The sequence below is a fragment of the Pygocentrus nattereri genome, chromosome 19, assembly GCF_015220715.1.
Source record: "Pygocentrus nattereri isolate fPygNat1 chromosome 19, fPygNat1.pri, whole genome shotgun sequence".
Lineage (NCBI taxonomy): Eukaryota > Metazoa > Chordata > Actinopteri > Characiformes > Serrasalmidae > Pygocentrus > Pygocentrus nattereri.
In genome coordinates, this window is record NC_051229.1 from 35,039,988 (window position 1) to 35,055,492 (window position 15,505).

Here is a 15,505-nt window from a genome sequence, read left to right on the forward strand (position 1 = left end):
CGCTGTCACTCGCTGTGTTCGTTTAGATCTAACGTGGTATTAGTTTGCGAGACATCCTACAATGTAGCAATATGTGAAAATGTAAAAATACAGACTGAACTCTGTTCGTTGTTACTTTGAAAACTAAACAGTTCTCTTTTTTTTGGTGAAAAAACTGCATATCAAACGCGCTGGGTCGCAAGTTCGATCCCCTGTGATGACACAACCATATATAGCCAATACAACACAATAGGCCTCAGTCTCTCTAAGTGAGTGGGATCTCTCCTCCCGTTGGTCAGTATCCAGTGTAGGCATGTTTGTCAATTATTATTAATAATAACTTAAATTATTTCCTGTAAAACTATGTATTTTGTCATGTTGGCTGCCATTTTATACAAGCAATAAGCCACGAGGCCATGCGTTACAGTAATTTTATCACAGTTAAGGGATAAAATCACAGTAACACACAGCCTTTTGTGGTTTATTGCTTTAATATACTTACTCATAAATACAAGCAAACAATTTTGTTTTATTGAATTGTTAGTCTGTATATTTTCTCTGTCATCATGGGATGAAATATAAGTGATTTCAGAATTCAAATACTAGAAGCACATACTACCCGACCACTCAAGCACATCCCTATTATTAATACGTAACTGCAAATGATTGTTGGTACTTGGTAATGTAGAAATGTGGCCGTAATAAGCATTCCCTCCACTCCCTTCTCATATGGTGTAAGTATGCATGATCAATGTCTGCAATAGAACTGTCACTGTGTGCCCCCTGAGGCCCACCGGCTCACATGGAAACTGTGACTCTAACAGAGTTCTCTCACATCGCATGTGTTTGAGTAAGAGCATGATACAACGAGTCTGTGTAGATGTATAAAGGGCCCAAATCCTACATTTTGTGTATGTTGAGGTCTGCTTATATGGGTTTATCTGCTAAAAAGTCATAATTCATGACCATTTTCTTTATCTCTTCTAGTTAAGGAGCCTACTTTTGTTACTCTGCATTTAAGACTAATATATGACCTGTAAGCAAGTTCTGTTCTGATTGGCTGTTCTGTATTGTACCCCTTTTAATTAGCAGTCCAGGTTGAAATGCCCCTTTTAACTTCAGTGTGAATAGGTGGGGCTAACTTGCTTTAGATTGAATAGCATATGTAAATATGCCATTTTCTCATGACAGCACAAAAGTAATGAATTCATACAGTCTGGTTTTGTTGTATATACTGAGGAGAACGCAATATGATACATAATTTTACCAATGTATACATACTTCACAACTGTTTTATTCCCAAAAGAATGCTTTATTATTTTATTCTCTCTGTGTGTACATAGAAACGAAAGCAGAACTGGAAGAGCTGATGACGGACATCAAGAAGCTGGCCAACAAAGTGCGCTCCAAATTAAAGAGTAAGTACTTTCACTTTAGATGTAAGCAACTAAGCAACCACCTGCTAAGTGGAAGATATAAAAGCAACTAGAGCCATCACTAGCAATTATAGTAGTTAAATTAGTTTTGACATTTCTTCTAATAGTTTATTAAAAGGCCAAACAATAAAAATAAACTTGGCTGAAAAAAAACACATGCACAACTTTTAAACCTTACAAAATACTTTATTGGAAAACGATAAATGGGAAGCTGGCTCTGTTTATATATTGTAAGACCAGAAGGAAGATTTTGAATATGTATCTTCATCATTACAGATACAGTATTACAGTTTCGGTTTCACAGTTGGATAACCGAGTCAAAAAAGGGGTCCCAGTCCATGCTACCACATATTGAGTGATCATTTAATAACAAAAAAAAAAGTTTACAGAAAAAAAAATTTGACAAATTTCAGACAGGCATGCAGCTGGATGGATGAACAAACAAACAAATGGGCAGTCAAGGCAACACAATGAAGTAATGGACCAGAATGGACGTTAAGACAGAGGGTCTAGTTTGGTAGCTTTTGGTTATGTTGGGTTAGCTTCAGCTTGCCACGTTCTCTGAGTTTGATATTGTTGTGTGGGCCGGGCCAAAGACATCAGCTCTGATTTGGTCAGGGTAATGCTTACAGAAGGCTTTACCTAAGATTAGGAATACCCATCCAGTTTACATCAAGAGGAGAGAAATATGATGAATATGGTCATTTATTGGTCACTTGAATATTATTCAGAGGGTTTACTTAGTACAACACCACGTCCAAAAAAATGTTGGGATACTATGTGAAATGTAAATAAAAGCAGAATGCATGATTTTGCAATCTTATAGTCCCATATTTTATTCTCAGTAGAACATTGAACACATGTCAGATATTGAAATTGAGCCATTTTACCATTTCATGAAAAATATTAACACATTTTGAACTTGATGGCAGCAATGCATTTGAAAAATGTTGGGACAGGAGCAACAAAAGGCTGAAAAAGTATGTGATAGTAATAAAAAACAGTTGGAAGAACAATTTGCAACTAACTCACATGACTGGGTATGAAAGGAGCATTTTAGAAAGGCAGAGTCTCTCAGGAGAAAAGATGAGTAGAGGTTCATCAATCATCAATGAGAAACTGCCTTTAAAAATTGTGGAACAATTTCAGAAAAATGTTCAACATAAAATTGTGAAGACGTCCCACCATCTACAGTACATAATATCGTGAAAAGATTCAGAGAATCTGGAGAAATACGCAAGGGACCAAACCGACTTGTGATTGGCACTGCATTGAAAACAGGCATGATTCTGTATTGGAAATCACTGCATGGGCTCAGGAACACTTCCAGAGATCATTGTCTGTGAACACAGTTCACTGTGCAAAAAAAACCCAGCCATACAAGATGTGTTTGCTCTAAGACCAAACAAATGAAGGGCAGCATAAAGCTTTCCTCTCATAATCACGTCTTTTGTGTTCTCATTATCTTATTGTGTCCCATTCTACTCAGCCGTTGAGCACGCCAGTTGTGGCGTCGCCTTTGTTTGCCTTTCCCGCACTTTTTCCCCCCGACATCCTTGAGATGCTTTGACTGTCGCCACTTGCACACTCTAGTGGTGCAGCGGTAGCGCCACGGACCGTCGACCCTAACAATGATGATTCGGACCTCGGTCTGGGCGCCTCATTAGTTGTGACGGCAACTGCATATCCTGTTGCCTTTTTGTTTTTGCTGGGTTTCAGTTCTGCACTTGCGTCTGCCTCCCCGCCGTCCCATAACAGTGTCATGCAAAGAGGATGCCACATGTCTACATGATCCAGAAACGCCACCATCTTCTCTGAGCCAAAGCTCATTTACAAAGGACTGAGGCAAAACTGAAAACCATTCTGTGGTCAGATGGATCAAAATTTTAAATTCTTTTTGGAAATCAGACATGGTGTCCTGCAAACTCAAGAGAAGAGACCATCCAGCTTGTCATCAGCACACAGTTCAAAAGCCTGTATCTCTGATGGTCTGGGGTTGCATTAGTGCCTATGGCGTGGTCAGTAGGACATCTGCAAAGGCACCATCAGTGCTGAGCAGTATATAGAGGTTTTAAAACATCATGTGCTCCCATTCAGACAGCGTCTCTTTCAGGAAAGGCCTTGCATGTTTCAGCAAGACATTGCCAAACCACATCCTGCATCCATTACAACAGCATGGCTTTGCAGAAGAAGAATCCGGGTGCTGAACTGGCTTGCCTGCAGCCCAGACCTCTCACCAGTACAAAACATTTGGCACAACATGATGTGAAAAATCCAGCAAAGAGGACCCAGGACTGCAGCTAGAGTCCTACATCAGACAAGAATAGGACAACATTGCTCTCCCAAAACTCCAGCGATTGGTCTCCTCACTTCCCAGACTTTCACTGTTAAAAGAAGTTAAAATGTTGTGTTGCTACACAATAGTAGACACAGACCTGTCCCAACTTTTTTGAGATGCGTTGTTGCCATCAAGCTCAAAATGAGTTAATATCTTTCATGAAATGGTAAAACGTCTCACTTTCAACATGTGATGTGTTCCGTGTTCTATTGTGAATAAAATATAGGTCTATGAGATCTGCAAGTGATTGTGTTCCGTTTTTATTTACATTTTACACAGCTCGTCCACTTTTTTGGATGTGGGGTTATACAGGTTTGTTGTTTACCTGCAACAACTAGAATAACCTTATTAGGACGAAAAGACAGATCTAGGCTCCCTGGGTCTTTAAGCTGATACATAGGCTCTGGAGCTATAATGGCAAATGTGCTTCATCATTGCACTGAATCTGAGCTCTCTCTCTCTCTCTCTCTCTCTCTCTCTCTCTCCTTGATGAGCACAATCACACGCTTCCTAGCTGCTGTTGATCGAGGTCCCTGCTCCTATTGTCACTTGGATATTTGCTTAACTAACAAGTGATGAATAGCCCAGGGTAGGGTGAGGTGGGGTGGGGTGGGGTAACGAGGGAGGGAGGGAGGTGGGTGGGCAGTGCTTCACAAAATCAATGGGCTCCATATGCGGCAGCTGTGGTGTGGTGTGTCACATGGCTGGCTAATGAAAGAGCAGCAGTGGGTGGGGGACAGAGGAAAGGCCACCGGGGGCAGTGGATTAGAGCTGGCAGGTAGAACACATCTGCACTGTAACACAGCTTTTTCCCATTCTAACTGACCACAGAAACAGGATGTGAGGCACACAAACACAGGCAGAGGCTGTGATGTGAACCATGCGATACACGTTCTTGTGTTCTCATCAGTTGCCTTTTGTAGGAGGTGTTAAGATGTGTGCATGTGTTTGCGCCTGTGTATTAGGCCTTAATTAATCTGGATTGACTGATCAAATCAGCGGATAATAAGCTTCTACGTATCGGTCGATTAAAGCATGATCTTTCTTTCTAGGTATCAGCACTGGCTCGTGTTTTGGCAGTATTTGAGCTCAAGGGTAGTTTGGAATCAAACCTATTTGTACTAGGACATATACTCCTGGATGAAACATCACTTTCATACGTCGCTCTGGATAAGTGTGAAATGGTTCAGTGTAGGCTCTCAGACTTCTTTACAGTGGTGTTGATAGGAACCAGGGGTCACCATGACTACAACACAAATAGAGCCATTTTATTTACTGTCAAAAACCACCAGGGAACCTACGTTTCATATGGAATACTGAGGAGGGTGAAATAATGAAATCTCAAAAAATAAGTTTTTGTTGGGGACTATTTTGCTTCTCAACACCCTGCATGTAACTCTTCACCACAGATTTAAGAAATGTGTGTGTGTGTTAGACTGTAACCTTCTCAAAACTATGGTAAAAACATTAACTCAGGCATCAGGCAGCATATTCATAAGCATTTCCTATAATCGCTTTCTGTGAGGGAGCTTTTAAATGCATTAAACTGTAGATTTCTGGTTCCTATCACTACTACTGTAAACTATTCTGTCTCAGTAAGTTTCTCTACAGTGAGGAAAACTAAACCACTCTGAATGACTTTATTTACATCTTAAAGAACTGATTATTTAAACAAATGTGATATCGATTTCATTTCTCTTTACGATTGTATTGGTGACAGAATTTATATATCGCTCTGACTCTGTTCTGTGTATGTGCACGAGCTTATCTGGTCTCGTTCTTTTGTAAACTCCTGATGGCAAAGGCATGTGACGGATTCAACTCTTTTCAGATTCTCCCCTTTTCTCTCCCTCTTTTGCTTTTGTATGAATGCACTGACGGACATTGCTGAGCTCTTGTCTCTCCTTACTTGATGAAAACTCAAAGCATTGGCCACCAGTGGTCTTTGTGCCCTTGACTGGGTCTTTTTCTTTTTTTTTTCCTGCTGTCACTTCACTTCCGTGTCAGCTGTCGCTGCTGGAAACTTTCTCCACGGCAACCCGAGCTCATATGCTTGCCAATGAGGTCAGCTGATCAGCAGACTAAACTGATGACTATCACCCCAAGTGCAACAGCAGGCCTAGTTATATTAGCAGTCACTATTATTGATGGCAATGAGTGGGTTTAATGCACTGAATAACCCAAATCCAATCGGAATTCTGTAGTTATCTGATTGTTCAAATGGTCATGTAATGGTTCTTAGATCGGAGTAAGGTCTAGAAATCTGATTAAGAAATCTGATAGATTGATTTTAGCTCTAATCAGATTCCTCAGTGCATGTAAACTCTTTACATCACATCGTCTTCTGTGAGTTTATTGGCTGGTTGCAAAGCAGAAATCTGATTACCGTCTGACTCATGTAGAGCCGGAGTTTTCCTATTACCTGATTACTCAAGTGCTTGAAAACACATTGATCGGATTACTGACCAAATCTGATGTGCATATAAACGCACTCAATAAATAAACTGTCATTTGTTTTCATTTTATATTGTGTAGAAACTGCAGATTCAAAACTTTCAACCCAAAGCACGTTTAAAAAAGATTTTAACCTGTTGATACAGATTCAGTGTAAATGTAACTCCTGTAACTAATCATGTAGTTGTATAATTACAACTAAATATGGGCACAAACGGACAGTAATAACTTCTTAGGGCTTTTAAGGAATACAGTGCACCTGACAGAGTGAATGAAATCCATTTGTCAGCTCTTAGTTCATATTGATTGTGTTGTAAATGTCAAAGTATACATTAATTAAAGACAGACTTAATTAATCTAACCCTGCTTCAAGAAATCAATACTTACTGATGTCAATAGTTTTTGATACATTAGAATGGTTTTGTAGCGATTATTTTCCTGTATTATTATTTTATTGTATTATTGCAGTGTATGAGATGCTTGTGCATTAGCCATTTTGTGGGCGGAGTCAGTATCCTAAAACAATAGAACAGTGTGAAGTTTTTAAATGGAACAGTTGCAGCATTTGTTTATACAAGTGTGCATTTAAAATTAAGTCATTTAAAAGTACATCCATAAGTATACATGACATCCCATTCTAAATCCACAGGCAATAATATAGAGTTGGTCCCCGTTTGTAGGTATAGCAGCTTCTCTCTTCTGGGAAGCTTCCTACAAGATTTTGGAGAGTGCCTGTGGGAATGTTTACCCACTCATCCATTTGTGAGGTCAATCACTGCTGTTGGATGAGAAGGCCTGGCTTACAATCTCCGCTCAACTTCATCCCAAAGGTGGGGTTGAGGTTAGGGCTCTGTGTGGGCCAGTCAAGTTCTTCCACAGCAATCACCCATCCAGGCCTTTATGGACCTTTTATGTGCACTGGGGCTCAGTTGAGCTGGAACAGAAAATGTTCCAAACTGTTTCCACAAAGTTAGAAGCATAGAATTGTCCAAAATGTCTTGGTTTGCTGAAGCATTAAGAGTTCCTTCACTGGAACTAAGGGGTCTACGCCAACCCCTGAAGACAACCCCATAGCATTATCCTTCCTCCACCAAACTTTACAGCTGGCACAGTGCAGTCAGACAGTCAGCCAAACCCAGACTCATCCATCATTCTGCCAGATAGAGAAGCGTGATTCGTCATTCCACATACGTTTCCCCTGCTCCAGAGTCCAGTGGCCGTGTGTTTTAGACATGTTTCTGTCCTGTTTAAAGGAAAAATATTGTCTGACCAATTTGTGAGTCTTTGTGTCAATGTCAGCACAGCAGCACCACCCAGGGCAGTGAAGGGTTAGGTGCCTTGCCCAAACGCACAACCAAGTATACCTGGTCAGCCATGTGGTTTGAACCCACAACCTTGATTGCAGGTTAGAGGTGATGATTTGCCAATCTTGCCGCAAGGCTACCGATCACCAGCATGTTTTGTATCTTAAGCTGCAAACATGAATCACTCAAACACCAACTACCTTCTGGTTGGGGAGACGCATTGTGTTGGCCAAATTCACTTACATAAATTTCTGCTCTGCTCAACTTTTTGTCAGATGGAACTGACACTTTCCTGAGAAAATGAATGGGACATGCTGCAGTATGTTGACATTGGAGCTTTTCATGATGTGGATGACATGCCAACCTGTTTGTCAGAGAAACATATTTTCATTGATTCACACATTTTACATTTGTTTAAAATTGTTCCAATACTGGCATCTCAAGTGATTAACTGGGCACTTGAGTACCTGTGCACAGCCCTTATCTGTATGAGGGAATGCACTTTAGAGGGCATGACTAATCTCTTCCTATGATGCTGAGAAAGAAAAGCAGCCACTGATTCCTGTTTTGTACAGTGTTTCTGCTTCCAAACCACAGTTTTCCACTCAGTAAACATGGCTGTGAGTGAGCCCCTGGAGTCTCCGCTGGGATGAGGCACTGCAGAGAACAGTAAAAGGTCAGGGCCAGTGTGCACGACCCATGATGCTGACCATTTGGAGCGCTGACATATGAGTCATGTTAAACTTGTTGGACCTGTCAAGCTTGGGCAGAGCCACTTCTGTTTAGGAACAAGCAATGTGGCGAGCAAATGGCATCCTCACAGGACTGAACACACACTCATGATTTAACACTTAACCACTGCTGTGCCAAGAACTCCTACTGTCATGGCAGGACTCCATTTCCCATAAATCTCCTGGGTGACCAACTAATGAGCCTCTCTCTCATTTCTGGGGTTGATATGTCCGGTTTTGGAAGTTCTGTGTAAAATAATTTCAGAGTTTTCATTCATTTCCATCTGATGATGAGCTCAGAAATAAATGGTTAATCACAGTAAAAAGGAGCGAGGAGCCGACATTCAAAGTAATCCGAAACAGCACATATGCACGCACCACTCGTTTCAACCTGTCGGACCTCTACATTACACAGAAGGGAAAAACATGGGTGAAAAGGGGCCATAGTACCATGTCATTTCAGTTGGAGTCAACGAGCAAGGGAGTCTGTGTATAGCAGAGAGAGGGCTCGCCTTGGAGTCTCTACTAATGTGGAGGAGGAGGGGGTGGTGGTTCAACTCCTTCAAACTTCTTTGAAGTCTTTGGACCTCTAGTGTCTGGTTCCTCGCTTTTCTTTAAGGACTTCTAAGACCGAGCCTTTACACGGATCCCCTACAACATTGGACACTGAGAAGGCTATAATTTAACACAATTTATGTTGGACGCAGTTTATTTACTTCTTAAACAGACATATTTAAAGATCTCTAAATGCTGAAATTACCTAACATAACTCATCCTGTCTGTCACATTAAGTAAGGTAGCTAAGCTGGCTAACTACAACACTGGGAACCAGCTAACAATTTACCTTCATAATCAGAAATAAACTGCTCAAAACAGAATTTATCCCTTATCGATCCTTTATTGCACGTTTGGTGCTCAATAGCTCTTCCACAATTCCGACCACATCGTCCTGCCTGTAGCATGGGAGTTCAGCCAAAGATGATGAATAATAAAATGCAGCCATATTCATAGCGGAGCAGCGCGGAAACCAGAAATAAGTTTACACAACCTTCCCCGGAACTTGACTCCTCCTCTGTACATGAAACATACCTGTAGTTGTTACACATCATTGAAAATGTGAGCCAAACACTTTCTGTGGAGGCATAAATGCTAATAACATTAGCATTGGAGTCTAGCTAGCTTATGTCACCACAAGCAAACCCTTTACAAAAGGTATAATTCTAAAAATGGCACTATTCTCTATTATTCTAGAGCACTTGTTGTTGGTGTGCTAATGCTTGGTAACTTCATCTTTAACTGGAAGAGTAGATCATTTGCTAAATTGTTGTTAGCTTTAGCTGTGAGCATAACCAAAGACAGAACAGAGCCCCCTTAAGTAGCATTAGGACCTGTTGGTATCCAGTCTTTAGCAGTGGCTAAAAACTATAAACTGGAACCTTCTGTATTAGGAAAAGGTTGAAAAAGTTTCAGTATTCTGGTGTCTTTGGAACTTTTTTACGCGAGGGTTCTAGTTTTAGTTCTTTTTCCACTTGCTAAAGAGAATATTAACCACTCTAAAACATCTGATTTGACTAATAGCTACCCAGCTTGTGAAATCGGAAATCAGAGTGCATTTTCCGTCCTTAACAGGTCGTATTTTTAACCGAAACAGGCGACTTAGCAACAAATATGGAGTCAGACTCTGACAGTAAAACATGCAGATTCTGTTTTAAAGAAAAGCCAATGGACACCATATATTTAAAAAAAAAAAACTACAGTACTCTGTGTATTTTCTGTAGTTTTGAGAGACAGTTCATTAATTGTTGAAAGCTTTTACTTTTTAAGACATAGATAAGACAAAGTTTGCAGGCTAGCTGGTTAGCATGTGTGATGCTCTCACTTTTCTTTCCATTTTCACTGCAAAATCAAGAAAAGAAAAAAGGCGATCAGAAAAGAAATTTGAGTTCATCACCTAGCGTTTGAGCAGGAGATGGAGTGTGGGTGTGTGTGTGTGTGCTGGTCACTCCATCATCAGCTCGCCCGCCTCAGTCCCTCAGAAAGCCGTGCAAATACAGGCAGATATCTAAACTAGTTAACACTAACCAGTCCTGTTAACATTATCAAGGGTGTTGGAACTGATACCTCATACATGATTATTTTACAACCTGTACAAACACTGAAAGTGAAAGAATGAAGTGAGGAAAAGAAAGGAGGTTTGTCTACCAACATACATGCCCATGCAGTCAGGAGCAGAGGTGATGCTGGGTGTTTTCGCTGACAGTAGTGACAAGAATTGTGAATGAAATGACGTTGGATTTCGCTTAAATGTAGCTATCGACATGGACTAACAAGGTAAAAAAAAGGTCAATTTTTATTTCAGGTTGAAAGCAAGCAATGATTTCAGTTTCTCTTTTGCGAGTTATGGGCAAAACACTTGTGCCATTGAGGCTAGCATAAATGCTAATACCATAAGCATTCATTTCCTAACTAGCTTATGTCACTCTTTACAGAGTAATAACTCTAAAAACAGCAGTTGAGATTAACATTTCATTCTAGTCTACATAATGACACACTTATTAGGCATCTAATAGTGCTATAGTCCATAGAGTCATTTGGGAAAGATTTCAGCTGCAAGTGTTACCAAAGACAGACATTCTGTTGGTCCTCTTGGTACCAATCTTTGGCAGATATCAGAACCATAAAACTGGGTCCTTCAGTTCTGGACTCATGACCAATGGGAAAAAAGTTCCTGTTTTTCTAGTTTCAAGGGTTCAGATCCTGGATAAAGCTCTGTTTGAAATAGAGATTTGAGAACATGCTAATATTGCCATGGGATGGCAGGGAGGTAGACCCAAGTGCAAAGATGAAAACCCATGAGAAAAAGTGTTAAATTAATTTATTGAAGTAATGGGATGTGAATTTGGCGTGCTGGGATTGAGGTGACCCAGAGCCAGACTCGCAGAGTTAACTCACGGTTCGTGGAGTTACCGCTGCGCCACTGGGATGCACAGGCAGCGATGGATAAAATACCTCAAGGAACCAGAAATAAAAAGACTCTTCAACTGTAATTGTGATAGGACAGCAGACTTTGTTTCACCTGTTTGGTCTTGGAGCACATACCTTTGGTATGGCTTGGAGCCATTTGTAGCTCAAGCCTTCTTGTCTTTTTTTTTTTTTTTTTTTTTTGAGTAATTTTGGGGCAATTACTCTTTGTTTTTTTCCCCCACCCTCTTTTCTTTTCATTTAAATATCCACCTGGGCTGTGCACCATACCAGTCACCCCTCTACAAAGGTGTGACAAAGGGCTGCTGTTTGCCACAGCCTTAAGTAGAGGGGTGCACAGGTGTGTAAACTTGGGCCTAATCAGCCCAACAGCACTTCACCGCTGTCGCCCTCTGCTGGACCCTTACAAATATAAGTATTATACTGTATAATAAGGTGACTAAATACATAATTATGCAATAACTTATGTTTACAAATATGAAAGTTTAAAACCTGCACTTTCTACACAATTGTTCTTGTTTCAATGACCTCTCAGTCATACAGTTACAACTGCAACATTGCTAGCAACAACAGTGACTAAGGCTAAATCGCATCGAAATGACCACATGTCAAGCTCATATCTTAAATGGAGTCAGGCTGGAAGCAGGTTCTTAGGATTAAAACACCATAGCTGGTCATTACTAGGCTTTAAAGATCCTTGTGGATAAACTGTAACAGTGATGACCCTCTGGACTTGTGTCCTCAGGCATCCAGCAGACCATTGAGCAGGAGGAGGGTCAGAACAGGTCTTCGGCTGACCTGAGGATACGTAAGACACAGGTAAGAGAGCTCATACCACCCCGTCGTGTAGAGCTGAACAATTCAAGGAAAATGTAATTGTTTTTTCTGGCCAATCTTGTTATTGTGAAGGTTAAATACGTACAGCTGCACTATGTAAGACTTTCATAAGATCATGTAAGGAATAGCAATACTGATTTAGGAGAAATAATCTACACAGTAGAATATGCCTTGTATGCACTGCTGCGAATTGCCCTGTAGAGCCTGGAATGAAAATGTAAGTCGGAGGTGTTGTGTTCGAGAGTCGCATGCTGCATGCAGTTACACTTTTCCACCAGAGAGGCCTCCAAATCCACAAAACATGGTTCGTGAAACAATGATTTATTTTATCAAATCAAATAATTGTTTATCACTTACATTTTCAATTTGTGTGCCTTGTATTGACATTCAGATTTTTATCCACCTCATTTTCATCATTTAATTTATTGAGATGAATTTAGGTTGTTGTTGTTGGTGGTGGGTTTTTTTTTCATGTACACAGCACATTGTTGCTTCTGATTAGAGCAAATAAATGCAATAAATTACTTCCACTGATCTACAGCCTGTTGTGATTATGACTCAGATTGCTGCCTAGCAAGCCCAGGATTACCTGCAGGTTGCTAGGAGGTTGCTAGGGCTCCACTGTAATGCCTAGAAGTGGATATATTACTTTGAGCTAATAGTGCGGACACACTGGTGACTTTATATCTGTGTTAGTGGAAACTCGCCTGTCTGACTCACACTCTCTCTTTGTCCACTCTTTTTGCAGCATTCCACTCTGTCCCGCAAGTTTGTGGAGGTAATGTCTGAGTACAACGCCACACAATCGAGCTACAGGGAGCGCTGCAAGGGCCGAATCCAGAGACAACTGGAGATCAGTTAGTGTTTACATGCACGTACACAAAGAATAATGGATACATGCAAATGCACTGAAAAAAAATGCTGCATTGACTTAATTTGATTAATAATTTCCACATGAAATAAGACAACATATTAAATGTTGAAACTGATAAAGTTTATTGCTTTTTAAAAAATATATGCTCTTTTTGAATTTGATAAACAAATTCAATGGAGCAACAAAAGACTTGTGAAGTTGTGTAATGCTAAAAACAGTCAGTGGAACATCTCACAACTAAATAGCCAAATTGGAAACAGGTCAGTAACATGATTGGGTTTTAAAAGAACATCCCATAGTCTTTCAGAAGTAAAGATGAGGGGTGCACCACTCTGTGAAAACTGAGCAGGCAAATCGTGCAACAATTCAAGAATAACACTTCTCAATGTAGAAAATGTAGCAAAGAACAAGGGGATTATATTATATCATTAAAAGGTTCCGAGAATCCAGAGAAATCTCTGTATGCAAGAGACGAGGCCAATAACCAGTACTGGCTGGCCATGATTTTTGGGCCCTCATTGGCACTGCATTAAAAACAGGCATGATTCTGTAGTGGAAATCACTGCATGGGTTCAGGAACACTTCAGAAAAACACTGTCTGTGAACACATTTTGTCTCTGCATCCACACATGCAGGTTAAAATTCTACCATGCAAAGAAAAAAACATATATAAACAGGGTCCAGAAACGCTGCCGCCTTCTCTGAGCCCAAGCTCATTTAAGATGGACTGAGGTGAAGTGGAGATCACCCATTGAAAAAAAGACAAAAAAAATTTGACATCCTATCTAAAGCAAGAATGGGAAAACGAATGCTCATAGCGTGTTATTAAAAGAAGAGGTGATGCAGCACAGTGGTAAACATGCCCCTGTTCCAGCTTTTCTGAAACTTGTTGCTGGCATCAAATTCGAAAAAGGCATGTATTTTCCAAAATATAATGAAATGATTTAATGAACACATTAACACAAAAAAGCACCATATTTCTAGACAAATATTCAGAAAGGTTGAGGAAAAGAAATAAAATATAATGCTCTCGAATTAGTTAGGCTAGAATGTAGCCCTGTGTGACTCTGAACTCTGAACAGTGGATAATTTTGGGGGGACAGCACACTTTAAACCTAGCAATGACACTTTTCAGCAACACCACTGTGTTTGATACGCTCATATCAGCACTACACACTACACACAAATATGTGGACATATTTCTATATTGTGCTCTATTTACACAAAGTTAGGTTAGTTCATCATTTATGTTGAACAGACTCTCCCAAAGTTTTACGCTGCTGCGCTGACGTTGAACCGTGTGCTGCACTGGGTCGGTATGACCAACAGGTCAAAACCAGCTCTAAACAAAGTGACCGCTGGGCCCTGATTGGTGCTCTGGCTTTGCGCTTCTTTCGTTTTGACATGTTACGTTTTTATACACACAGAAACCAAAAGGAACAACAGATTTCTCAAAATGTAGGAGGAGAAAGTCGGATATTAGACTCTGAAATGTAGTGGAGTGAAAGTAAAAAGTCGCCCAGAATGGAAAAACAGATACACGAAGAAACTACTTAAGTACAGTAACTAATTACATTTACTTCGTTACTGTCCACCACTGGCAGCAACAGATGGACTACAGTCTGTAATTGCACACATTTAGTGGCCCTATAAGGTAAGTGGAGCTGATAAAGTGCCCAGTGTTTCTAATAAAATGGAGTACACAATGACAAAAATAATATGGTATTGTTTACATTTTCAGATTCCTTGAGGTATGTGGTCATGCTTTCTCGTGACCACATACCTGAAGCAATCTGAAATCATGTCCAGGTGCGTTAATTTGTCTTGTCAGGTCTCTATATGGGGGTGCGGTGGATATATTGCCAGTCTGTCTCTACCTGGCTGGCAGGCTTCAGTGTGCCAGCTGCCCCATGCATCCTGGGCGAGGGGTTTCAGACTTATCCGCTTGCCATCTGTGCTTTTCTGGGCACCAGGGGGCTGTATTAAATGTGCCCTGCCTGTGCCACCAAACACTCGTCTCTGACAGTGCGGCCATTGCTGCAGCAGTTTTTACTTAAAGATTGTATTCGAGGATGTTCTGTATGATGAGGATGTTTTTTTGGTAGAACTGTGCTACTTTTTTGTTCCCTTGCTTAGTTATTTATTCAAACATTTATTCAATTTAACTGAATAAAAAAAAAAACCTCCTTATAAGTCGGCATTCTTTCCTACTTACCACCATAAGAAATCAAGCCTGATGGACCTATTTATATGTATATATTTGCTATTTTTAGTTATTTTCTGTTTTTATTTTTATTTAATAGAATCAGCACATTTGTGGCATTTAAACTCTGCAGGTATTTGTAGCAAAACTGTCATTTCATTATTAAGTTGTAGTTGGAAACCATGTGGTTAAAATGTCCAAGCAGATTTCTCTGTTGTATTTAGGTAGATACAGCCAAGTGAGCTCTCTCATTGGTTAGGACTTATTGAGCTGAATTGAAAGACTAACACATTCAATTAACCACTAATATAATTAGGAAGTGACAGTGGAATCAACCAATCACATTTTGGTGGGACCAGTTAAAGCA

At 40.2% G+C, this 15,505-nt stretch overlaps 1 protein-coding gene across 3 annotated transcripts in view; it reads left to right on the forward strand.

The window, feature by feature from the left end:
- Positions 1-15,505, forward strand: part of stx1a (syntaxin 1A (brain)) — a 184,403-nt gene that overhangs the window by 128,098 nt on the left and 40,800 nt on the right. For all 3 annotated transcript variants that reach the window (XM_017691820.2, XM_017691819.2, XM_037547749.1), the window contains exons 4-6: positions 1,323-1,397; positions 11,970-12,043; positions 12,810-12,918. In XM_017691820.2, the coding sequence (XP_017547309.1) occupies positions 1,323-1,397; positions 11,970-12,043; positions 12,810-12,918 (258 nt within the window). The remainder of the gene's footprint in view (positions 1-1,322; positions 1,398-11,969; positions 12,044-12,809; positions 12,919-15,505) is intronic.